This window comes from Mobula hypostoma, chromosome 2 (assembly GCF_963921235.1).
Source record: "Mobula hypostoma chromosome 2, sMobHyp1.1, whole genome shotgun sequence".
NCBI lineage: Eukaryota > Metazoa > Chordata > Chondrichthyes > Myliobatiformes > Myliobatidae > Mobula > Mobula hypostoma.
This window is the reverse complement of record NC_086098.1, coordinates 133,890,934-133,917,307: the sequence shown is the minus strand read 5'-3', so window position 1 is coordinate 133,917,307 and position 26,374 is coordinate 133,890,934. Positions and strand designations below refer to the sequence as shown.

At 40.6% G+C, this 26,374-nt stretch overlaps 1 protein-coding gene across 3 annotated transcripts in view; it reads right to left on the bottom strand.

Moving 5' to 3' along the window:
• Window positions 1–26,374, bottom strand: part of anapc1 (anaphase promoting complex subunit 1) — a 243,904-nt gene that overhangs the window by 56,518 nt on the left and 161,012 nt on the right. For all 3 annotated transcript variants that reach the window (XM_063040702.1, XM_063040703.1, XM_063040704.1), the window contains 5 exons: window positions 25,330–25,421; window positions 21,404–21,538; window positions 19,962–20,044; window positions 10,600–10,678; window positions 6,382–6,456 (listed from right to left, as the gene is read on the bottom strand). In XM_063040702.1, the coding sequence (XP_062896772.1) occupies window positions 6,382–6,456; window positions 10,600–10,678; window positions 19,962–20,044; window positions 21,404–21,538; window positions 25,330–25,421 (464 nt within the window). The remainder of the gene's footprint in view (window positions 1–6,381; window positions 6,457–10,599; window positions 10,679–19,961; window positions 20,045–21,403; window positions 21,539–25,329; window positions 25,422–26,374) is intronic.

The following is a 26,374-nucleotide window of genomic DNA, read 5'->3' as shown; positions in this document are numbered from 1 at the left end:
CTCACTGCCATTGGGTCCAAATACTGGAACTTCCTATGTACTATAACTATGGGAATACCACCACCAGCAGGACTGCAGTAGTTCAAGAACATGGCTCATCAACACCACCTCAAGGGCAGTTGTGACAATGAATGCTGGCCTTGTTGGTGACAATCTATTCAAAAAACTGAATAAAAACAAACATTTTCAGTTCATGGTAGAAAGCGTGGTCATGGAGATGAGCTTTAAGGAGCATCTGAATGAAAAGGAACAAATTTGATAGCTTAGGTCCTTGGCAGTTGAAGATGGACCCACCAAGGATACAGTAACTAAATACAAGGCATTAGAATCACAGAGCTGCAGGTCTGGAGGAGGACGCAGTCAAACATCTGAAATTAATTGCATTTGGAACAATTCCAAATTCTTGATTTAGTTATCTGCACTACATCAATATGAACCTGGGGATTTACAGAGATGACATGAACTGCATGACTTGCCACCCATGGAGGGATATTTATATTATTCATGTAAACACAAAAGCACACAAATCACTAGGAAATTAACCATAGAACAAGCCTCAAAACAGCTCCTCAGTTCGAATAGTTTGACAGCTATTTTTTTTTAACCATTTCATCCTCAGGTCTAAACCTTTCAACTTGAATGCAAATCAATCATAACCAGAGGTCCACACTCAAGTTAAGATTCGTTAATTCAGTACTCTGTGAATTGGGGAAAAAGAAGAAAATGTTGGAAACAGTGCATCAGATTCAGCATTTAGAGAGAGAGAGAAAAACAGCAATGTTTCAGTGACCTTGCACAGAACCGGGTGAAGTTTCAACACAAGGAAAGGGAAGAGGGTGGAGAAAAACAGGGAAAGTTCATGATCACGTGGAAAGCAGAAAATTTTAAAAGAAATGGAATGATGGGTCAAAGCAGCAGAAGATGATCATTTGGACAAGAAACAGAGGTTGAATCTGGAAAAATGTAATTGGGGACTGAAGAATCATTATCTGCAATTGTTATACTCAGCCCTGTGCCCACAGGAATGCAATGTGTCTGGTTGGAAGATAAACTAATCTTTGAGCTAGATGTTAACAGTGTCTGAATTCAAAAACAGAACAACTGAAACAGGAATGGGGCAGACAGTGCACAGGAAAGAGCCAAGAAAAGGGGGGGAATTGTTGACAATAGCCGAGGTGTGAGCAAAGGTGATGCAGGGAATGATCCTTTTGCGGTGATAAAGCAGAAAGCACAGTTTGCCTGATGGAAGCATCATAACCAAGGGTGAAGGAAACAATGGAATTAGAATTGATTTTGGTATCGGTTTATAATTGCCACATGTACCAAGATACAGTGAAAATTTTGTCTTGAATATTGTTCATACAGATCAAATCATTACACAGTGCATTCAGGTAAAACAAAGTAAAACAATGGCCTGCAGAATAAAGTGTAAAAGCTACAAAGAAAGCGAAGTGCATGTTAATAATAAAGTCCGGGGTGGGTATGGCCTTTCATTACACTGGCTGCTTTACTGAGGCAGTGGGAAGTATAGACGGTCCATAGAGGGGAGGCTGGCTTCTGTAATGGGCTGAGCTGTGTCCGTAGCTGTGTGCGGTTCCTTGTGGTCAACGTGCAGGGCAGTTGCCATTCCAAGCCATTATACATCCAGATGGAATGCTTTCTATGGTTCATCAATAGGGACGTGCCAAATTTCTTTAGCCTCCTGAGAAAGTAGAGGCATTGATGAGCTTTCCTCCAGTGACATCAACGTGGCTGGACCAGGACCGGTTATTGGTCATGTTCACTCCTAGAAACTTTCCTGCAAGGATACTGCTTCCCCTCCAGTTCAGTTGTAAACTGTACTGCTTGTGCATATTCTACCTTCCCTGAAAGAGAGCCCAACGATCCAAAAATCTGAAACCCTCACTCTTGCACCATCTGCTTAGCCACATGTTAAATTGCATTATCATCCTATTTCTAGCCTCATCAGCACATGGCATGGGTAACAATCCTGAGATCATCACCTTGGAGGTCCTGTCCTTTAACTCAGCACCTAACTCCCTCAACTCACTTTGGGACCTTGTTACTCTTCCTTGCTGGCAGCTCTCCCTCCCCCTTAAGAATGCTATGAACTCGTTTTGAAATGTCCCTGATCTTAGAACCTGGGAGGCAACATACCAACCAAGAAACAAACACAAAATGCTGGAGGAACTCAGCAGGCCTGACAGCATCTATGGAAAGAGTGAACAGTCACTGTTTCAGGCCGAGATTCTTCATTAGTTATCATGGATCCTGAAGAAGGATCTTGGCCCAAAACGTTGACTGTTTATTCTTTTCCATAGATGGTGCCTAGCCTGCTGAATTCCTCCAGCATTTTGTGTGTGTTGCTTGGATTCCCAACCTCTGCACAGCTCTTCAAGTTCCTGTTCCTTCTACCTTTTTAGAAATTTGATGGCAGAGGAGAAAAAGCTGTTCCTGAATTGTTGATCGTGGATCTATATGCTACTGCGCCTCCTCCCCGATGGCAGTAGCAAGGATAGTAAGGATCTTTAATAAAGGATGCTATCCTCTTGAAGATGTCCTCATTGGTGGGGAGAATTGTATCTGTGATAGTGCTGTTGCATCTATAATCCTCTGCAATATCTTGTGATCCAATGCATCGGATGCCCTACTGCAGGCTGTCAGAGCACCCTCTACCATATAGCCATAGAAATTTGTAAGAATCTTTGGTGACATTCCAAATTCCCTCAAGCATCTAATGAAGTAGAGCTGCTGCCATGCTTTTGTTATGACTGCATTGATATGTTGGGCCCAGAATAGACCCTTTGAACTGCTGACACTCAGGATCTTGAAGTTGCTCATCCTTTTCACCACTAACCCTCTCAGTGAGGACTGGTATATGCTCTGAGACAACTTGGCTTCATAAGTTCCACAGAGACAAGTTGAGCTGCAAACAACGATTAAAATATTGCTGTTATGCCAAAATTTGGTAAAAATGTGCCGAGTGAAGCATATTCACACCAAGATAACAATAGTGAATGAGGAAGATTACCAAGTTTGTTTTCACTGAGATAACAACAGAAATATTCTCTCAATTCATCTCCAACTAATAGTGAAAACGTTTTAACAGTCAGTTAATAGGAGGTCCGACTGCACATTGCAAAAGCATAGTTGCAGTTTGTATCATCATGGCTTAGAATGTCACATTAGAACACACTGTCCATCGTCATTTACTGGATGACTATTGAGATGTTTGTGGGCAACACTGTGAAATAAACCGCAAAGGCATCTCAGATGGACAACGTACTTCAGTTGCAAAAATAAATGATTCACGCACGCTGAAGCGAACTTGCAGGCAGAGAGAACTGAGCAACAACAGTCTCATCTTACAGCAATTATCAATTGTTACAGAGGAGTCAGATGTTGACAATGTCTAGTTAGAGAGGCAAGCAAAGCAGATATTAATAAATTGAACATCTCATTCCTTTAGATGAAAGGTTTCAGAATAAAATGTTCAGTCAATTTATCTCTCTCACTCTCTCATGATTCTCCCCGAGGCTTTCTTGATTTCGATGAGGTGCACAGTTTACTTTTAATTCAATATCAATGAAATCGCTTGCTCAAGGGATTTCATATTTTGTGACCTAGCTATTGGCGAAGTTGCTGACACATGCAACCGTTGAAGAGTAAACTGAATACCAATTCACAGCACTACTAAATACAGAATTTGGGGAGCATATTACTTAAGTTGTTTAGCTCTTCGAGAAGCTCCATTGCAATTTATCTTAAGACTTAGCACAAGTACAATGAACAACTTAAAGGACAGCCAAATGATAACCCACAGAGCACGTTATATCCTGTCTACTCTCACGAATTTTAAGCAGGCTTGATCACATTATTGTAGGCAAACCATCTTTGACATTGATGGTATAAATTAATATAAAAGAGGTCTTATTTTTTTCCAATTTTTCTGTTGGATATTTCAAAAACTTCAAATAATATATTTTTAAAAATCTTGTCCTGTTTCTTTTCTTTTTCAATCCCATCTTCCTTTTCCTTTTGAATTTGCTTTTTATACATTATTTAAAACTGATTTATGTAGGGACTATCTTGGACAGACATTTTGGTCGATAAGGACCACTTACTAAGCTTTGTAACTATGACTCTGTAATCAACAGCAAAATAAAACAGAGACCTCCTGAAATACTCAGCAGACCAGATAGCATTTGTGGAGAGAGAAACAGAACTTTGATTGCAGTCAATGATCCTTCATAAATTCTGATGCAAGGTCAGTTACTTGAAATTCATTCTTTTTTTTAATCTCTCTTCTCAAAGGCTGCTTGACCTGCTGAGTATTTCCAGGATTTCCTGATTTCCACTACCTTTGCTTTGCTTTTTGATGTCTGCCACTTTAAAGAGTTAAAAAAAAAATTCTGCTCTGCTGATGGGGGAGAAATTCAACATCGGACCAGAGCATTAAATATATAGTATAACAACATTTCCTAACATTCTGATGGAATCAAATTTTGGATTTGAATATAGTATACAGATCAAATATTATGTCTTTTGCTACTTTTCAGAAGGCAAAGTTCTAAGCAGAGCAGTTTGATGCCGCCTTCTCACAGAGCATAGATCACCTATGGAGGACAATGAAATGGGATTTCTAATCTCAGGTTCAGTGTAAAAGCGACATAAAATATTTGGATGTATGCAAGATTAACATTGTTTGGTGTTGTTCATTCATTAATAGCCACAAAATTCAGGCTAAATATTTCTACTTTGCACTCTTATACTTTATGAGAATTTTATTGGCTTCACATGACCTCTCTCCAGCTTTCTTCCTCCTCAATGAAGACCACTCAAAGATGTGACCAGATCCCTCCTTGTTTTTAGGCCGATTAATGAAGTTATTGTTGATCTATCTTGCTCCTTACCCTCCCCAACTCCCATTCCCAATGGTATATGTTATTATTCACCAATTAATCAAGTACATAACATGTCCCAGGTGTCTACAGACTTCCTAAATCATGATCCCCTAGAGGAACACTACAGATAACACAATCACAGCTGGGAACTTAACACCATAATAGCTCCTGCAAAAATAATGAACACATTGACCACAGGAAGCAGTATGTTCATATAAAACTAGACAATATTTTGACATTATGGCAAATAACATGTCATCAAGCTGCAAGGTAATGACCATCACCAACCAACCCCCCCATTCCCACTACCGATATTCAACGGCACAATTATTGCATCTCCCAACATCAATACCACCATTGACCAGAAAAGCAAATGGACAAACTATATAAATATAGTGGCTATCATAGGCCAGAAGGCTTCATCTTCCTACAACTCAAATCCTTTCCACCACTTATAAGGCACAAGTCAGGAGTGCGATGGAATACTCTCTTTATACCAGGGTGGGTGCAGCTCTAACTTCACTAGAAGAAACTTAACACCATCCAGGATTAAGCAGCCAGCTTGATAGATTTATTTTATTATTTATTTATTTATTTATTGCAAAACAGCGCAGAATAGGCCCTTCAAGCCAGGTCGCCCAGCAAACACCAATTTAACCCTAGATTAATCATGGGACAATTTACAATGATCAATCAACCTACCAACTGGTAGGTTGGTGGGAGAAAACCCCACACGATCACGGGGTGAATGTACTAACTCCACACTCTAAAGGTTTGTTCACTCTGAGTCTCACATCATTATAACTTGGAAAAATACCACTGGTTCTTCGCCATCACTAAGTTTAAACCCTGGAACTCCTACATTAACACCCCTGTGTGAGTACTTTTGCCATAAGAAATGTAACAGTTTAAGGTGCTCAGCTCACTACCTTCCCAAGGGTACAATTTCACTAGTGAAGTCCAGATTCCAAAAATGGGATAATTAAGAAAAGATTTACTACAGTGACATGATCAATCAGTTATGAAGTCAACAGAATAGCACCAGATACATGTTGTAACATCATGACTTGTTCCCATTTGTAACCTTCCAGAGCAATACAAAATCCAATGTGAGTAGCTTACACCTTCATATACTGCTTAGGTGTCTGTGAGTGTCACTTATATATTGCATTCAAATCAGTGGTTGCCAATTCTGCATTGGGTAACCAATGTGAGAAACATGATCTGAATGCAAATTCTCTCTTCCAAAAAAGAACAAAAATACCTTACACAGAGCTGCATGTCTAATATTTCTGGTGCCCTGTGTTTAAAGTAGCTACAATGGGAACACTTAAGAAAATGCGACATTCGACTGGAAATCTTTACTGAGCTTACAATGGCTGAGATTCGAGGAGATATAAAAATTTCCTGCAAAGGTTCTGGAATAAACCAAGTGAAAGTGTATAAAAATAAAGATTAAATGATAGGAAATACTTACTGGGGGTACGTTGCTATTAATCCATGCTGGACTTGGCTTTATTTCATCCCACATAATTAATCCTCTTGCCAGAGTCTAAAGACGGAATCAAGAACAATGCCGTGTTTAGCAAACAATGGGGTATTAATATATAATCCAATGATAATTACTGTATTCCCATGAATAATAGATAATGACCCACTGGTGGTATTTTGTTCATTTCCTCCTTGCTATCGAGGAGGTATTGAAAGCTACCAGGTTAAAAATCTCAAATTTCTTGGTGTCAAATTTTGCCTGTTAAGACTCCTGTGTATCACCTCATGTGCAAAACTGCTGAAGCTGCTGGCTTAATACATGCTGTTCATGGTTTGCAGTGGGGTATACTGCTAAAGAGGAAGCAGGACAAAGAACCAAATCTAATTTCAAAGAGACCAGCGTGCCTGATGAGCAACAGAATTAGTCACATTTTTGTAAATGGATAAAATGCACAGGATGTAATATATACTGGGGCTTATAATCTCTCATGTGGTGTCATTAAGTAACAGAGTTACACAGAACACAAACAGGTCCTTTAGCCCAACTCATCCATCCTGAGATGCCTACCTCAGTAAGTCCCATTTGTGTTGACCCATAACCCTCTATCCAGTTTTCAATCCCTTAAAATATTTCCAAATCAAAGAAACTGAAAACATTTCCTTTAAATGTTGCAATTGTTTCAGCCTCTACTCCTTCCTCTGGCAGATCAATCTGCATTCCCACCACCATTTGCGTGAAAAATTTGACCCTCAGGTCCCCTTTAAATTGTTCCCAACTCACCTTAAACCCATGTCTTCTAGTTTTAGAACACACCCCGCCCGACCTGTGACCATTCACCCTACCTACACCCTTTATGATTTTATAAACCTTTAAGGTGACCCCTCAGCTTCCCTCGCTCCAGGGCAAACTTTCCAGCTTATCTCGTCTCTGTTATAGTTCAAGACCTTCAGTCCCAGTAACAAAGGTCCTGTGAAAGGCTTTCTTAGAGAACATCAAAATTATTTTCACCACAGGTGGTGATGCATTTTGTCATATCAATTCCATCTCCTTCACTGCAGCTTAGCAAGTTATTTTCCCACATGTCTACTCAATGACATTTTGAGGAACCTTGTCAGGATAACATGCATCTTCAAAGGGAGCTTGCTCATGGCGGCTTTATCATTCGCTTATTGTCTTTTGTCCCATTTAGCATTAGAAGTTGCGGATCTGGGACGTGCTGTTGAATGAACTTGGGAGAGCACTGCAGTGCTCCATTGGTGAGGGAATGGATGCTGAGTGTGGTAGATAAGGTATGAATCAATAGGCTGCTTTGTGATCTTGAGTGATGTTGGAGCTGCACTTATTCAAACAAGCGGGGAACATGCAAATCCACTCCCAATATGAATTACAGACAAAAAACAATTTCAGTTAGGAGTTGAGTTCGTCACATGATACCCAGCTACTGAATTTCTCCTGTAGCCAATATATGTACAGTGGCATGCAAAAGTTTGGGCACCCCCCCCGTCAAAATTTCTGTTACTGTGAATAGCTAAGCGAGTAAAAGATGAACTGATTTCCAAAAGGCATGAAGTTAAAGATGACACATTTCTTTAATATTTTAAGCAAGAAAACTTTTTTATTCCATCTTTTACAGTATCAAAATAACAAAAAAGGAAAAGGGCCCCGAAGCAAAGGTTTGAGCACCCTGCATGGCAGTACTTAGTAACACCCCCTTTGGCAAGTATCACAGCTTTTTGTAACCAGCTAAGAGTCTTTCAATTCTTGTTTGGGGGATTTTCGCCCATTCTTCCTTGCAAAAGGCGTCTAGTTCTGTGAAATTCTTGGGCCGTCTTGCATGCACTGCTCTTTTGAGGTCTATCCACAGATTTTCAATGATGTTTAGCTCGGGGGACTGTGAGGGCCATGGCAAAACCTTCCGCTTGCGCCTCTTGAGGTAGTCCATTGTGGATTTTTAGGTGTGTTTAGGATCAATTTCCCCCAGGATTAATAAAGTATGACTATGACTATTATCCTGTTGTAGAAGCCATCCTCTTTTCATCTTCGGCTTTTTTACAGACAATGTGATGTTTACTTCCAGAATTTGCTGGATATTTAATTGAATTCATTCTTCCCTCTACCAGTAAATGTTCCCCATGCCACTGGCTGCAACACAAGCCAAAGCATGATCGATCCACCCCCGTGCTTCACAGTTGCAGAGGTGTTCTTTTCATGAAATTCTGCACCCTTTTTTCTCTAAACATACCTTTGCTCATTGCAGCCAAAATTCAGCGTCAGAAGTTTGCAAAGGAACATCTAAACAAGCCTGATTCATTTTGGAAACAAGTCCTGTGGACTGATGAAGTTAAAATAGAACTTTTTGGCCTCAATGAGCAAAGGTATGTTTGGAAGTGGAGGGTGTTTGGAACGTGGTACCAGGGTGCTGGCGAAGCCAATACGACTGAGGCATACAAGAGACTTTTAGACAGACACATAAATGTGCAGGGAATAGATGGATACGGACACTGTGTAGACAGAAGAAATTAGCTTAGTTAAGCATTTAATTCCTAGTTTCTCACCACATCGTGATCCGAAGGGCTTGCTCCTGTGCTGGACCACATTCCATAGATGAGACGGCATGGATAAATGAATTTGTGAACAGAAACTGTACTTTAGACAGTGAGGCTTTCACATTTACTTCCAGGATTAGTGTCCAATTCAAAAACTATGACATCTGAGTGATGGAACAGGAATGAAGTCAGAACAGTTCAAATATTTTTTTTACGGGGGGGGGGGAATGGAATTCAAATCTGCATTCATTCATTCATCCTACATTGACTTGTACATTGTACGGTTTTAAACCCCATCCTTTCTCTGGCTGATGACACCACTCATGTCGGCAGAAACTCAGATGGTGACAAAGAGGCGTACTGGGTAGATCAGCTGGTTGGGCGGTGTTGCAACCACAACCTTGCACTCAGCATCAGCAAGACCAAGGAATTGGTTCTGGACTTCAGGAAGGGGAAGTCAGGAGAAAACACACTAGACCTAATTGAGGGATCAGTGGTGGAAAGGTGAGTAGCTTCAAGTTCCCGGGCGTCAACATCTCAGAGGCTCTATCCTGGAACTAACACATTGATATAATGATGAAGATGGCACCCAGTGACAATATTTCGTTAGGAGTTAGAGGTTAGTTTGTCACTAAAGACTATAGCAAACTTCTACAGACTTTGCCAAGTTGCAATATTGCTGGGTATGGAGGCTCCATTGCATAGAATTAAAAGAGGCTGCAAATTCAGCCAACCCCACCATTGGGGACATGTTCAAAGGAGGTGCCTGAAGAAGGGGGCATCCATCATTAAGGACCTTCACCCTCCGGGACATGCCCTCTTCTCATTACCACTACTGGGAAGGTGTTATAGGAGCCTGAAGACCCATACTCAACATTCTGGGAACAGTTTCCTCCGCTCTGTCATCATATTTCTGAACCATCCTTGAACACAAACTCACTGTTCCCCTTTTGCACTAATTAATTATATATATTTATGTAACTTATAGTAACTTTTATGCCTTGCAATGTACTGCTGCCACAAAACAACAAAGTTCAGTGGCAATAAACCTGATTCTGTAAAGAAAAGCATCATGTATGCTTTGTCTTTCCACCTGTTCACTTAATAGAAGAAGACAGCTCCTTGCACCAGTATCTTGCGGTTCCCTCAGTTCTGTTACAGTATCATTTAAGAAATGCATAATTCTGTACTTTTTTTTAGTAAATGGAGTCATCTATTCTACAAATTCTTCTGCATTCGTCCTCACACGCTTCACTTTATGCCAGACAATCTGGTACCAGCAACAAACTTCAAATCACATTCCTCAAGTTTTTATGTCTGCATTACTCATATTGCTTCAAAACAAATCGCTCCAAATAAATTCCGACAAGCCCAAGCACATCCATTTGCCCCAGTTGCCCCAGCTAATTTTCTTTATCATCTTGTCCAATTTAGGTATAGCTAAATACACCTTTTTGAAATCCATTCCGTACATAATGTCCTTGGCCCTTTATCTGAACACCATGTTCAATCTTTCTCTGCACATTTCTAGTAAATACAAAGCTTGTCTATGTTGATTTCATTCTAACAAATGAGAACATTTCTCCAGTTAAGTTTAGGCAAAGAGCATTATCACAAGAATTCACTTCACGTAATTTGTTCCAGTTTATTTACTTACTCGCATTAAAAGAAATTCTGGTTTCACAAAGTCCAACAAGTACTGAGTGTCTGGGACTCGAAGCCAGTCAGCAATCGATCTATGCAACAGAGAGGATGAGTTAGCTATTCAACATTGCCTGTCATAACACAAGTGTCATTTTTCAAAAGCACGAAAGGTTTACCATAGAAGAATGTACCATAGATAACAGAGAATGATATAAAGTATAAATCACTGCAATAAATCATAAAATGCTGGAAATGATCAGCAAACTGAGCAGCATCTTTCAACAGGGAAACAGAGCAAAAAAATTCAGGTCCATCTGGAAATGTGATCAACCCAAAATGTTTTCTTTGCTTCTCTTTCCAGATAGAGGTGACCTACTGACTATTGTACTACTTTATAATCTAATGACTATTCCATAAGACATAAGAGCAGAATTAGGCTATTTGGCCCATCGAGTCTGCTCTGCCATTCAATGAGAGGTGGAGGCAGTGATCGTGTGGATTGATGACAGGCATCGATTGTGTGGATGGCCAGAGGCTTCTTCCCAGGGCTGAAATGGCTAACACGAGGGGGCATGGTTTTAAGGTGCCTTGAAATAGCTATAAGGGAGATGTCAGAGGTAAGTTTTTCACACAGAGAGTGGTGGTGCATGGAATGCGCTGCCAGCGACAATGGTAGAGGTGGATACAATAGGGTTGTTTAAGAGACTTGTAGATAGGCACACGGAGCTTAGAAAAATAGAGGTCTATGTGGTAAGGAAATTCTAGGCAGTTTCTAACATAGGTTACATGGTTGGCACAACATTGTGGGCCGAAGGGCCTGTAACGTGCTGTACATTTGTATGATCTATGTTCAATCATGGCTGATCCTTTCTTCTGCTCCTCAACCTGACGCCTCGGCTTTCTCTCCGTAACCTTTGATGCCATATCCAATCAAAAACCTATTAAGCTCTGCCTTAAATATACCAAGTGACCCAGCCTCCACAGCTGCCTGTGGTAATAAAATCCACAAATTCACCACCCTTTGGCTAAAGAAATTTCTCCACATCTCTGTTTTAAATGTACGTCCCTCTATCCTCAGGCTGTGCCCTCTTGTCCTGGACACCTCACCATGGGAAACATCCTTTCCACATCTACTCTGTCCAGGCCTTTCAACATTCAAAAGGTTTCAATGAGAAACCCCTCATCCTCTTAAATTCCAGCGAGTACAGACCCAGAGCCATCAAACGTTCCTCGTATGATAACCCTTTCATTCCTGGAATTATCCATAATTCCTGGAATTATGGTAAGCAGTCTCATGTGTGGCACCTTGTCAAAGGCCTTCTGAAAATCCAAATATACAATATCCACTGCATCCCCTTTACCCATCCTACTTGTAATCTCCTCAAAGAATTCCAACAGGTTCGTAAGGCAAGATTTTCCCTTCAGGAAACCATGCTGACTTTGTCCTATCTTGTCTTGTGTCACCAAGTACTTCATAACCTTTTCCCTAACAATTGACTCCAACTTCTTCCCAACCACTGAGGTCAGGATAACCGGTCTATAATTTCCTTTCTGCTGCCCCCCTCCTTTCTTAAAGAGTGGAGTGACATTTGCAATTTTCCAGTCCTCTGGCGCCACGCCAGAGTCCAATATTCTTAAAAGATCATTACTAATGCCTCCACAATCTCTACTGCTACCTCTTTCAGAAACATAGGGGTGCAGTTCATCTGGTCCAGGTCCAGGTGTACCCTTCAGTCTTTCAGCTTTTTGAGCACCTTCTCCCTTGTAATAGCAACTGCACTCACTTCTCTTCCCTCACACCATTCAACATCTGGCACATTGCTAGTGTCTTCCATAGTGAAGACTGATGCAAAATATTTATCTGCCATCTCCTTGTTCCCCCATTATTTCTCTGGTCGCATTTTCTAGCAGTCCTATATCCACTCTCATCTCCCATTTATTTCTTACATACTTGAAAAAGCTTTTACTCTCCTCTTTGACATTGTTTGTTAGCTTGCTTTCATATTTCAACGTTTCCCTCTTAACAATTCTTTTAGTTTCTCTCTGTAGGGTTATAAAAGCTTCCCAATCCTGTCTTTTGACAAATTTTTACTTTGTTGTATGCCCTTTCTATTGCTTTTACATTAGCTTTGACTTCCATTGTTCAGCCACAGTTGTGCTATTTTGCCATTCATAACTCATGAACCCATGCTGACCACTCCATGAGTAATGGAAAGAAAAAAATATGGGAGCTAAACCAGAAATCTCTCATCTGTAATGGAGAGAAAGTCAAAATGAGATACCACACATTCCTCACCCATATAAAAATCCTCCTATCTTCCCACACTTTGACTAAAATAGAACATATGTTTAAAGCCATACACTGCTTGAAACTTCACTATTTATTCCAAAGAACAGTCTCAAGTTGAGATGCAGCATAATTTGCCTTATGCTTTTGGTTAGGACATTTCTTACCAGCCTTTCGTTTAGTCTCACACAGGCTTACTTTACTGTGCATATATTTGTCTTTCAGTTTCAGGTGCCTAAGAGGCAGAAGTGGAACAGTCAACTAACCAGCTCTAATCTGAAGCTCCCATCCACTAGCAGCTATCTCTGTAGTGACAAGGAACAAGACAACCACCTACTGAGAATTTTGTTTTAAATTCTACTTTTTGGGATGTGGGCATAACAGAAAACTCAACATTAACTGCCCATCCTTAATAGCTCTTGAGAAGGTTGTGGAGTGGAGCTGCCACCTTGAACTGCAACTGTTGTCCACTTGAAGCTACTAAAGGACTTATTGGATGGAGAGTTCTGGGATTTAAATGGATCAATGGAGAGTGAACAGGAGTGTGTGTGTGTGTGTGTGTGTGTGTGTGTGTGTGTGTGTGTGTGTGTATATATGAATGTATCTATCAAGAAGGGTCATTGAAGCAGTGTGCACACACTGCACTTGCCACTTTAGTCCTACTTGGGTTTGAGAATTACTGACAGGAATTTAGTCAGAGCTGAGTTTATTGCCACATGTACAAGAAAATTTATGCGCAGGTGTAATAATAAACTTACTTGTGGCAGCAACACAGGCACATATCACCACATAAGCAATGCTCACATGAAAATAACATATATTAAGCATAAATTTTAAGCATGGTTTCCTGAAGGGAAAATCTTGCCTTACGAACCTGTTGGAATTTTTGAGATTACATGTAGGATGGGTAAAGGGGATGCAGTGGATATTGTATATTTGGACTTTCAGAAGGCCTTTGACAAGGTGCCACACATGAGACTGCTTACCAAGCTAAGAGCCCATGGATAATTCCAGGAATGAAAGGGTTATCATACGAGGAACGTTTGATGGCTCTGGGTCTGTACTCGCTGGAATTTAAGAGGATGAGGGGTTTCTCACTGAAACCTTTTGAATGTTGAAAGGTCTAGATAGAGTAGATGTGGAAAGGATGTTTCCCATGGTGGGGGAGTCTACGGCAAGAGAATGCTTAAAGATTGTGTTTTTAAGCATAAACACAATCTTTACAAGGCAACACAACCGAATCAAAAAAGTGCTTTTCAGTTCAAGGTGGTCTTTATGTTGCTGAACTGTGCTGATGAGGGATTTGCCGGCTGGTTCAAGTACTGAATGGTTGAAGGGAAGTAGCTATTCTTGAACCTGGTGGTGTGGGACTTCAGTCTTCTGTACCTCCTGCCAGATGGAAGCCGTGAAAAGATGGCACAGCCCTGATGGTGGGGATCTTTTAAGATAGATGTTACCTTCCTGAGGCTGTCTCTCCTGTATATACTACCAATGGTGGGGAGGGAAGTGCCCAGGATGGGCAGAGTCCATTACTCACTGCAGCTTCTTATGTTCCTATGCATTCGAAGTACTGTGCCAGGCCATGAAGCAAGCACTCAGCTTACTTTCAACTGTGTATCTGTAGACGTTTGTAGAGTGTTTGGTGACAAGCTGAACCTCCTCAAAATCCTAAAAAAGTAAATATGCAAGTACACTTTCCCTATGATTGGATCCATGTGCTGCATCCATGTGTTGGACCCAGGGCAGGTTATCTAATATGTTAACACCCAAGAACTTAAAGCTGCTGAATCTCTCCACTGTCAACTCTCCAATGTTGATTGGCACATGTGAGCTCTCCTTCCATACCCTGAACTCAGCAATCAGCTCGCTAGTTAATGATGTTGAATGCGAGATTGTTTTGTGCAATCATTCAGCTAGGTACCCATCTCACTCTGGTAAACTGACTTCTTACCACCTCAGATTTGTCCAACAAAAGTATTGTTCTAGGCAAACGTGAAGGTCCCATTGGAGCTGTGGCTAGCCACACAGTTATATGTACACAGGTTGAAGAATGGACATTAAGCACTCAACCTTGAAGTGTATCTGTGCTGGCCTGTACGGAGGAGATGTTATCAACCCTCACTGACAGCGGTATGCCAATGAACAAATTGAGTATTCTGTAACAGAGGGAGGACAGCATGCAGGAGTGGGCTGAGAAGTGGCAGATGGAGTTCTTCCGGAGAAGTGTGAGGTGGTACACTTTGGAAGGACAAACTCCAAGGCAGAGTACAAAGTAAATGGCAGGATACTTGGTAGTGTGGAGGAGCAGAGGGATCTCGGGGTACATGTCCACAGATCCCTGAAAGTTGCCTCACAGGTAGATATGGTAGTTAAGAAAGCTTATGGAGTATTAGCTTTCATAAGTCGAGGGCTAGAGTTTAAGAGTCACGATGTAATGATGCAACTCTATAAAACTCTGGTTAGGCCACGGAGTACTGTGTCCAGTTCTGGTCGCCTCACTATAGGAAGGATGTGGAAGCATTGGAAAGGGTACAGAGGAGATTTACCAGGATGCTGCCTGGTTTAGAGAGTATGGATTATGATCAGAGATTAAGGGAGCTATGGCTTTACTCTCTGGAGAGAAGGAGGATGAGAGGAGACATGATAGAGGTATACTAGATATTAAGAGGAGTAGATAGAGTGGATAGCCAGCACCTCTTCCCCAGGACGCCACTGCTCAATACAAGAGGACATGGCTTTAAGGTAAGGGGTGGGAAGTTCAAGGGGATGTTAGAGTTGTTGTGTTTTTTACTCAGAGAGTGGTTGGTGCGTGGAATGCACTGCCTGAGTCAGTGGTGGAGGCAGATACACTGGTGAAATTTAAGAGACTACTAGACAGGTATATGGAGGAATTTAAGGTGGGGTGTTATATGGGAGGCAGGGTTTGAGGGTCAGCACAACATTGTGGGCCGAAGGGCCTGTACTGTGCTGTACTATTCTATGTTCTATGTACAGAGGCCCAGATCTTGAAGCTTGATGAGGTTTGATGGGATGATTGTGTTGCATGCCAAGTTGTAATCAATGAAAAGCAGCCTGATGTATGACGACAAGTCCTGACTTCGCCCCTTTCTTTCCAGTCCTGATGAAGAGTCTCGGCCCAAACCGTTGACTGTTTACTCTTTTCCATAGATGTTGCCTGATTGCTCAGTTCCTCCAGCATTTTGTGTGTATGTTGCTTTGGATTTCCGGAATCCGCAGATTTTCTTGTGTTTCTAATATACGGCAAGTTCCTGTTGTGCAGCTGGTTCAGAACAGAGTGAAGACCCAGAAAAATCGTATCTACTGTTGACCTGTTGTGGTGGGGAGCTAATTAGAGTAGATCCTGGTCGCCTCTAAGGCAGCAGCTGATTTGCACCATAACCAAGTTCTCAAAGCGCTTTATTATATTTGATTCATGTGCCAATGGATGGTATGATTGATGCAAATCACCATGTTCTTCTTGGGCTCCAGTACAATAGATACCTTTCTGAAGCAGGTGGAAACCACTCACGGCAGAAGCACGAGGTTGAGTTTGTCCATAAATACTGAAGTAAATGAGTAGCTCCAGTTCTTGTGTCGATGGTAGATGGTACACACCAGCCTTTAATAGAAGTTCTTGGTATTCAGGGGTGCCAATAAGCAGGAATGAGGAGATGGAATGGGAGAAGTATAAAACCTGCTGCTGCCTTGGTTACTTTCTGCATCCATGGATTCAGATGTATCTTGAACTTCCGGAGTAATCTCAGCAATAAAATTTGAAGGTGTACAAAGTCTAATCATGAAATGCTGCATATCTCTCTGCCCAAGATTCAGACTCCACAAGAAAGCTGGGAACCGCAGGCTAAAATTTGCAAATGTACTAATCGTTAGCCATTCCAAAGCTAATGTAACTAGAACTGTCAGCTGTTTAAAAAAACTGTAAATTTCATTATTGTGTCAAGTTTATTTTATATTAGAGTTAAATCTTAACATCTAGCTTTTGCCAGATAAAGTAAATTTAGCGAAGTCAGTTTAAATTAACAACTCATTGCACATGTACAGTACATAACTAGGACAAATTTTACTGATAATAATATTCAGTAAAACACTGTTTGTTCTGACCTTTTACAGGTTCTGAAATTATTTGTAAAATTGGCGAGTGAAACAGAGCTGGGAGGTGGTGTGAATTGTGAGGAGGATGTAGAAAGACTTTGGGGACATAGAAAGGCTGGGCAAATGGATTAGGACATGGCAGATAAAATATACCGCAGAAAGAGGTCACTTTTGCCAAACTACTTGACATAATTTTAATATATTTTAAACGGCCGGAGACTGAAATGTTGCTGTTCATAGGGAGCTGGTAAGCAAATCAGCAAAAGCTAATAAGAAGGTTTAGCAAGCAATTACAAAGGCAACTAGTAGATTAGCCTTTAACATATTTGAGTAGAAGAGAAAGACATCTTACTGCAATTACATTGGACTTAATGAGAACACACCTGGAATGCTTGTGAAGGAAAAATGGAATGTAACTAAGATTCACAAATTGATCCCTCAGGAGGCTGAGATTCTTGGAAGAGCAGAGGATATCAATATATTCTCTTGAGTTACAAAGGATGATAAGTGATCTCACTGAACTATATACAATTCTTATAGGACAACAGAAAACGCTGAAAAGAGCAGAACCAGGGGTTACAGTCTCAAAATAAGGGATCAGATGAGAAGATATTCTTTCATGTGGAGGACCATGGAGACTCAGTCACTGAGTACATTCTAGAGAGAGACCTGGAGGTTTTGAAAACTGAGACAATCGATAAATGTAGGATGAGTGCATGGAAATGGTGTTGAGCGAAATGGATTCGCTAATTGAGAGGAACTAGGAATGGGTCATTAAAAAAAGAACTCAAGTAATCACAGTGGAAGGCTGTGAATTCCGTGTCAACTGACCAAATGTTTCAATATAAAGGGAATCAACAGGAAAGATAGAAAAAAATTAATTTGACTGTTCCTGGAGTTAATGACCAGGGATCAAAGTTTAAAATGGGAGTCTGGATAGAACTTTGGAACTCACACTCTTCTTCCATTTAGTGGCCCTTTACAAGCATAAGAATTAAAAGCAGGAGGAGACCACATGTCTACTGCATTGTTTAATAAAATCAAAGCTTCAATGTTGCATTCCTACCTTGCCTAGAAAACTTTATCTCCCTTGCATATCAAGCTTCCATCTAACTTCAAAACATTCAAAAATTCTTGTTTCAAACAAGTGTTCCAAAGCTCCTCATCCCTGTCCTGTCTTAATTGTGCAATTGTTATTTCTAAACAGTCACCCCTAGTTCTAGATTTTCTCCCAAGAGTAAATGTTTTCTACAATTCCGCCCTTTCAAGACTTTGCAGATTATTACATGTTTCAATAGCGATAATACAGCATGGAATCAGGCCCTTCGATTAAAACTTGTCCATGCTGACCGAGTTGCCTTTTTAACCCAATCTCATTTACCTGCACTTGATCCACTTTCTCCCTAAAAACTTTACAATCTCTGAATCTATCCAAATTTCTTTTAAACCTATTTGAGTACACCTCTACCACTTCCTCTACTGGTTTTGTTCCATATATCCATCACAGACTATGTGAAAAACTGCCCCCCTCAGGTCCCCTTTAAATCTTTCCCTTCGCGCAGTAAAATTATACTAACTAGTTCTAAATATAACCATCCTTGGAAAAAGACACTTAACAACCCGTCTTATCTATGGCCCTCATAATTTTATAATCCTAAATTCACCACTTAGCCTCCTTTGCACCTCAAAAAACAGGCCCCTGAACTATCTAGTCTCTCCTTTTAACTCAAGCTCACCAGTCCCAGCATCACCGTGAATCATATCTGCATTCTCTTGCAGGGGTTCCCAATCTTTTTCATGCCATGGACGCCTACTGTTATATCTATGGACCCCAGATTGGGAACCCCTGCTCTGCAGGTTAATCATATTCTTCCTACAACATGGTGACCAAAACTGCACAATCCTCCCTCACTAATGTCCTATGCAGCTTAACATGAAGATCAGACACCTGCTCTGAATGCCTCATCTGATGAAGGCATACACATCTTCTTCACCACATTATCGACTTGAGCTGTCACTTTCAGTGAACTATGCAACTGTACCTCCAGGTCCTTCTGTTCTACAACATCTTTCATGACCCTGTCATTTACTGTGCAAGTCCTGCCCTGCTTTAACTTCCCAAAATGCATCACGTTTCTTCTTCTGAACTCCAGTGAATAAGTATTTCTGAACGCTATGGCAACTGTTAAGTCTTGGACTGAGCAATTTATGTTAAGCAAGTCTTTTGTTTTTACAGGGTTAGGGCTAAGAAAGGTGGAAAGGGGAAGGTCACAGGAATTAAACTACTGAAATGGTACAAAGGGTTAAGTGGGCAACAGTTGGTCTTACATTCCACCCTATTTTGAAGTCAGATACTCTGGAATACACCAGGGATTAGATTTTACAGCCTACATCAGGAGAAATTATATAGGGAAACAAAGAAATGGTGGACAAATTAAATTATATTTTTTTTCTGTTGTCAGGCACAAAAAGCATATTTCAAAAAGCAAAGGGATGATGGATATAGCAAAATCATTCATCTCTATAAAGGAGTAGGTGGGAAAACTAAATCTATAGACAAATGCTAGAGATATTAAATACAAAAAGAACATGCTGAAATACGTCAGGCAGCAACAGTGGAGAGAGGAACAGAGTTGATAATTTAGGTCAAAAACCTTTTGTCAGAATCGGGACAGGTGTTGCTGTTGGAATGAGAAGTGGGAACTGGATGTCATTTAGTATTTGGGCAAGTCAAAAAAACATCCACTTTAAAGTAGCTGTGACGTGGAATCTACTGACTGAATAAATAGCAAAATCACATTAATTATAAATTTTAAGAGAGAACAGCATTAAATACTCAAAAGGAAGAATTTCCCAGATCTATTGGGAAAGAACAGGGACATTAAACAACTCCTTCAAAGAGTTAGCATGAGTATTGTGGTAAAGTCCAATCACAGTCCTTTGCTTAGCTGCATTATGTTACCTCTTATATACCACACCTGTTGTTTGTTTTCAGATAGAGTAAGGCTAATGCCAGGGTGGCTCCAGGACATGTGACATCCACATTCACAGTGTCCCCTTCCTGTCAAAGAGCAGAATTACAATCAGAAAGAAATAACAATGAAATCAAATTCTACTTCCAGTACAACAGTCCACATCTCCAACAGTAAACACCCAAAGTGCAGAAGCAGACAAACGTTCAAAATCTTAAAGATAATAAACGCTCAGAAGTTTAAAAAAAATCCATGCTTTGTTGTGAGGATCGTCAATGAGGTCAGCTACAATTAGATTGTTTGTTTATTGGGATGCAGCACAGAGAAGGCCCTTCTGGCCCTTTGAGCTACGCCACCCAGCAATCCCCCGATTTAACCCGAGCCTCATCATCAAACAATTTATGATGACTAATTAACCTACAAACCGGTACGTCTTCGGACTGTGGAAGGAAACTGGAGCACCTGGACGAAACACACATGGTCCCGGGGAGAACGTACAAACTCCTTACAGGCAGCAGCAGGGACTGAACCCAGATCGCCCGCACTGTAAAACTTTGTGGTAACCGCTAAGCTTAATTGTAAATTAGGCCTTAAGACCTTTAAGTGACGTTATTAATGGAATGGATGCAGAACAAATTCACAAAGATAACTCAAGATGAGTTCTCAGCAACAAAATAAAAAATAAAAGGTAAGGGAATCTGTTCATAAAGACAAAAAGAGTTCAGAGGAGAAGGCAGACCAGGAGTTTCTGGTTATGTGGGAATGAATGATCATTAATGAAAGTTCAAGGCAGTTGGTGGTTGGTTAGACTGAAGTAATTTAAAATTTATTTTTTCAAGCATTTCTTGCAATGTGGAATACCTGCCAGAAATAGTGGCAGACATACTCTTTAAGGAAGTAGACAGAAAATTGAAATTAAACAAGTATTGAGAAAGAACAGGAGAATATACCAGACAGAATAAGTGGACAGCAATTTTCAGAGAGCCAGCATACACACGCATGATGTGTTGAAATTTATTGTTTTACGCTATGCAATATTTACTCATTTCACATTAAAAACCCTTGGAGCGGCACCGCTAGGAGAGCTGGTACGTCACAGCAACAGAGATGTGGGTTCAGTCCTGACCTTGCATGCTATTTTGTGTGGGGTTTGTATGTTCGCCCCTTGTTTGCTTTGGTTTCTTCTTCTACCCAAAGATCTGCAGGTTGCTAGCTTAACTGTCATTAGTGTGCTACTGAGTGGTAGAATTTGGGGGGGGGGGGCGCGAGAAGGAGGCAAGAATGTGGAGAGAACAAAATGGATGACTGATGGTGGGCACAGAGTTGGTGGGCCAAAGGGTATGTTACCATGTTGTATGTCTCTAAGACTCTAAATCTGCCATTTGGGCTCTGTAACAGTTGTCCAATAGCATCCACCAACAACTTAAGAACAAAACAGAATTACAGACCTTAATTTGATAACTGGGTGATTTGTGCTTTTCTCTGAGGATTCCAGACTGGGCACGTCTGTGGCCTCCTACCATGTACTGGTACAGCTGGTCTGGGACATTCAGGTCAGACATCCCAATGAGATTACTCCCATGCTGCAAGACAAGGTATCATTACCTCAAAGAGATGCAATTATCAGCTCAGAAAATTGCTATTGCCCAGCTGCAGACCACATGTAATCTGCACCATCAAAAATTCTGCTGCAACCAAAAAGACAAATTGATCCACTAAGATAATCAAATGAAATCAGAAAGCATACATCTCTACTGAACAACACTGCTTGCTTACCCTTCTCATGCTCAAGGCAAGTATGCAAAATGACAGCACTTCATTGCCCTTGTCTGTCCATGAAAATTCGATCAAGTTGTTGTAACTTCTATCCCAATATTCAGTCTTAGTCTCAACTCAATGGCTATTCAATTCTTGTTGAAAGGTGACATCAGCAGAGGATCAACTAATTTGAAGGTTCCTTTCAGATCTTCACATGGCCATTGGGAAGGAGCAGATTGACTTTCAAATTCTGTCTCACAGCTCTGCAGCTTTAGTTCAATTTAAAACAACGTGTTCACAACTACATTACCTGCATCTCTCAACTTACAAACTTGTTGCCTTTTCTATACTCTCTCTGCAATGAAGACGTTCAGCTCTGTAAGCCTTAGTTGAAGTGCTACCAACAGTCTTGCTTCATTGCTGAACTCTTTCCAAAAGATGACTTTGAAGTCAGAATAGCAAAATACAAATGTATGAAAAGGTCAACATTATTATTCCTTGCCACTTTATCAGAAGTCCCCAACAGATTCAAGCCAGTATTCACAGTTTCATACTGATGAAAATTGCATAGAAATGCATTTTGTTTTCTAATTTTGCTAATTCCATTTGCCAAACAGATAAATATAAAAGATATATGCAGGAGAAATTATCTATAATAATATCTACTCAGAAGTTTAACTTTCTCAAAGATCTTTGAATATTAACAATTCTTGAATTAAATAGCATAAATAACCTGCTAAATCAGGGGTTCCCAACCTGGGGTTCACAGATCCCTCAGTTAACGGTACAGGCCCATGGCATAAAAATGTTGGGAACCACTGTACTAAATGGTGCACACCTGCTGTGAGATTTCTTTTCAATAACAGCATCCAATTTAGAACACATCAGCAACCTTCATTAAGTAGAGATCTACAGATTTTATTGCCACAGAGAGCAAGTCTTTAGGTGTCTTTAAGGCAAAGAATGATAGGTCCTTCATTGGTATGTGGCTCAGGTGTTAAAGGTAGAAGGCGGGAGAATGAGACTGAAAAATAATCAGCTATGATTGAATGGTAGTGCCGACTCAATAGGCTGAAAGGTCTTTATTGCATCTCATATCATGGTGGACAGGAGAACCTTTTCTAAGAGCTCATAGAAAAATTACTGAATGAGCAATTGTAAACAAACGTGAAGATTATACTAAAAGAGGATTAAGAAACTGTGCATGATAATAATAGAGAAGATATTAGCATGGGATCATAAATACAGGTAGATGGCAGAAGCTGGGGTTAATCATGAGGGGTAGGGCCGTTAAAAATCATTAAGGGCTTAAATTAAATACATAAGGAAACTGCACCCTCTGAAAGGAACAGATTTAAGATAATTGAGAAAAGAGGCTGAAGCAACATGCAGAAAATCTTTTTTATGTAATGAAGGTTTAAGAGTTTGAAGTTAGGGCAGGATTTTCCCAAATAGGTTTGGACAATTATTTGAAGGAAGAAATGAAAATTGTAAGGAATTAAAACAAAACTTACATGCAGAAAAAGCAATGATACCATTTACAAGTCAGGAGTGTAGTGGAATAGTCTCCACTTGCCTGGTTGAATACCAGCTTCCATAAAAGACTCTGGTAGAATAGGGCCGCAACTACCATTCAGAATATTCATCCTTCCCACCACTAGCTGATGTATGTTCTGTTGGGAAAAAGACACTTATGGGTATTGATAGTACATACTCAATTATGTATTGAGTACAGAGCTGGGACGTTATGTTGAAGTTATACAGTATAAGACGTTGCTAAGGTCTAGTTTGGGGTGTTGTGTGTAGTTTCGGTCACCTACCTACAGGAAAGATGTCAATAAGATTGAAAGAGTGCAGAGAAAAAATTTACAAAGAATGTAAGAACATGAGTTTTAGGGAAAGATTGAATAGGTTAGGACTTTATTCCTTAGACCATTGAAGAATGAGGGGAGATTTGATAAAGGCATACAATATTATGAGGGGTATAGATATGGTTTCTGCAAGCAGCTTTTTTTTCCCACTGAGGGAGAGTGAGACCAGAACTGGAGTTCATGGATTAAGAGTGAAAGGTGAAATGTTTAAGGGGAACATGCGGGAGAATTCTTTCTCTCTGAGGGTGAAGCGGAAGTGGTGGATGCAGGTTCAATTTCATCATTTAAGAGTAATTTGGATAGGTGCTTGTATGAGAGGGGTATGGAGGGCTATGGTCCAGGTGCAGGTAAATGGGACTAGGCAGATAAATAGATTGGCACAGACTAGACGGGATAAAGGGCTTCTTTCTGCGCTGTAGTACCTATGACTTGGACAATCCACTTCCTACAGGTTCTCCTCTGGGGAGCACACCTTCCTGATTTAAAAACTGACTCAGTGATCTCTTTGCTTGGTACCTCCATTACCGACAAAAGTGGCCACTGAGTGGATGTTCATGCTTCTGTTGCTGTAGCCCATCCACTTCAAGGCTCGATGTGTGGTGCACCCAGAGGTACTCTTCTGCACACCACTGGGTTACTGTCGCCCTCCTGTCAGCTTGAAACATTCTAGCCATTCTCCTCTGATCTCTCTTTTTTGCTCACAGAACCGCCGCTGACTGGATTTTTTTTTTATGTTTTTCACCATTCTCTGTAAACTCTATAGACTGCTGTGTGTGAAAATCCCAGGAGACCAGCAGTTTCTCAGATACTCAAGCCACCCATCATTCCACAGTCAAAGTCACTTACATTTCTTCTCCATTCTGATGCTTGGTCTGAACAACAACTGAACCTCCTGATCATGCCTACATGCTTTTCTGCATTGAGTTGCTGCCAAATGATTGGCTGATTAGATATCTGCACTAATGAGCAGGTGTATAGGTGTACCTAATAAAGTGGCCATCGAATGCAGATCACAGTTTCTTCATAACTAGGAGGCCTAAATCCTGAAACTTCCTCCCCAATGACACCTTCTCAAAGTCAATTAGGGATGGGCAATAAATGCTGGTCTTGCCAATAGTAGCCTTAGCCCACAGAATGATAAGTAGTATTAATTGCATTCCTCTTTGAAAGAACCAGCACAGACTCAAAGGGATGAACGAAGCTGTACTAATCTTTGACTCCAGCGTAGAAAAGCTAAAGAGATCTCGGTGACAGAACTTCATAAGTTGTCAATAAGCCTTAACAAATGAATTTTGGTCACTCAGCAGCACAGTTGGAATGATTTGAGGATACAGTGGCATTCTATCAGGATTGTGGATTTGAAGAATGGCTAGAAAAATTCAAATGATGCTCCTATGACCAGAGAAAGTAAATTGGTAGTCTTAAAGAGGTTTTTAAGTTCTTAGGTTTAGACAGAGTAGTTAGGAGAACTTTTGCCTCAAGCAAGTACATCAATGGTCCTCGCTTTAAAGTAATTGCCAAAAGAACTAAAGGTAAGACAATGAGAAATGTTTCTTTTTACTAATAAAATTGACCGTGTTTAAAATGATATACTTGAAAAGGCTGATTTAATGAATATTTTTTAATAGAAATTAGACATACATCGATGAATAAGGGGAGGCTAAGACAGGACTGATTCTGATTTCCCACCCCACAAGCCATTTGGTCTAATAACTCAGCACTTTGAAGTCAGAAATATAACTCACCCCAAGACAGACCATTCCAAGAGCAAGCCCAGCAGCCAGTGAGTATGATTCCCTGTCCGTACAATTCTCCATCTCGGGGCCCGGAGGGCGACCTAACTCATGGAAATAAGACCACAAGAAATAACCTCTTAAAAAAAATGATGGGTCTGCCACAAAGTCATGTACAAAGACAAAAGTTGGATTTGTTTCCAAATTTGAGTGAAGAAGGTCCTTATAGAAAGTTTGCTGAGCTGAAGTGTTTGCCCCATTTCACTTTCCTTGCAGATGCGACCTAACAATCTTTCCCTTTACAGATGAGTTTTTCTAGCCCAGGAGTTCCCAACACGGGCTCCATGTACCCTTGGCTTACTGGTATTGATTGTATGCCCATAAAGGGACACTAGCCACAGGAGTGTCGGTCACAAGATTACTCTGATAGGAAATGATAAAATAGAGGTGGTGAATGTGTGGAGGGTGGATTAGTCAGTGGTGGTATTGATCAGTCTTACTGCTTGGGTACAAGGTAAAACAAACTGAGTACAGAATGAAATGTTACAGCTACAGGGAAAGTGCATTGCAGGTATACTACAAGGTGCAAGGTTATAGCGGGATAGATTGAGATCAAGAGTCTACCTTATTGTAGTATGGAACCATTCAAAAGTTGTATTACAGCTGGATAGAAAACATCTTTGACCCTAGTAGTATACGCTTTTAGGCTTCTGTAACTTCTGCCCAATGGGAAGGCAGAGAAGAGAGAATGACTGGGTGGGCAGGGTCCTTGATTATCTCGGCTGCTTTACCAAGGTAGTGACAAGTGCAGAAAGAGTCCATGGAGGGAAGGCTGGATCCTGTGATGTGCTGATCTGTGTCCACAACTCTCCTCAGTTTTTTTGTGATGCCATACTTAACCACGATCTATCTGGACAGGCTGCTCTCTATGGTGTATCAATAAAAATTGGTTAAATGGGAATTTCCAAATTTCTTCAGTTGGCTGAGGCAGTAGAGGTGTTCAGTTATGGCATCAATGTGGTGGACCAGGATATGTTATTAAAAATGTTCACTCCTA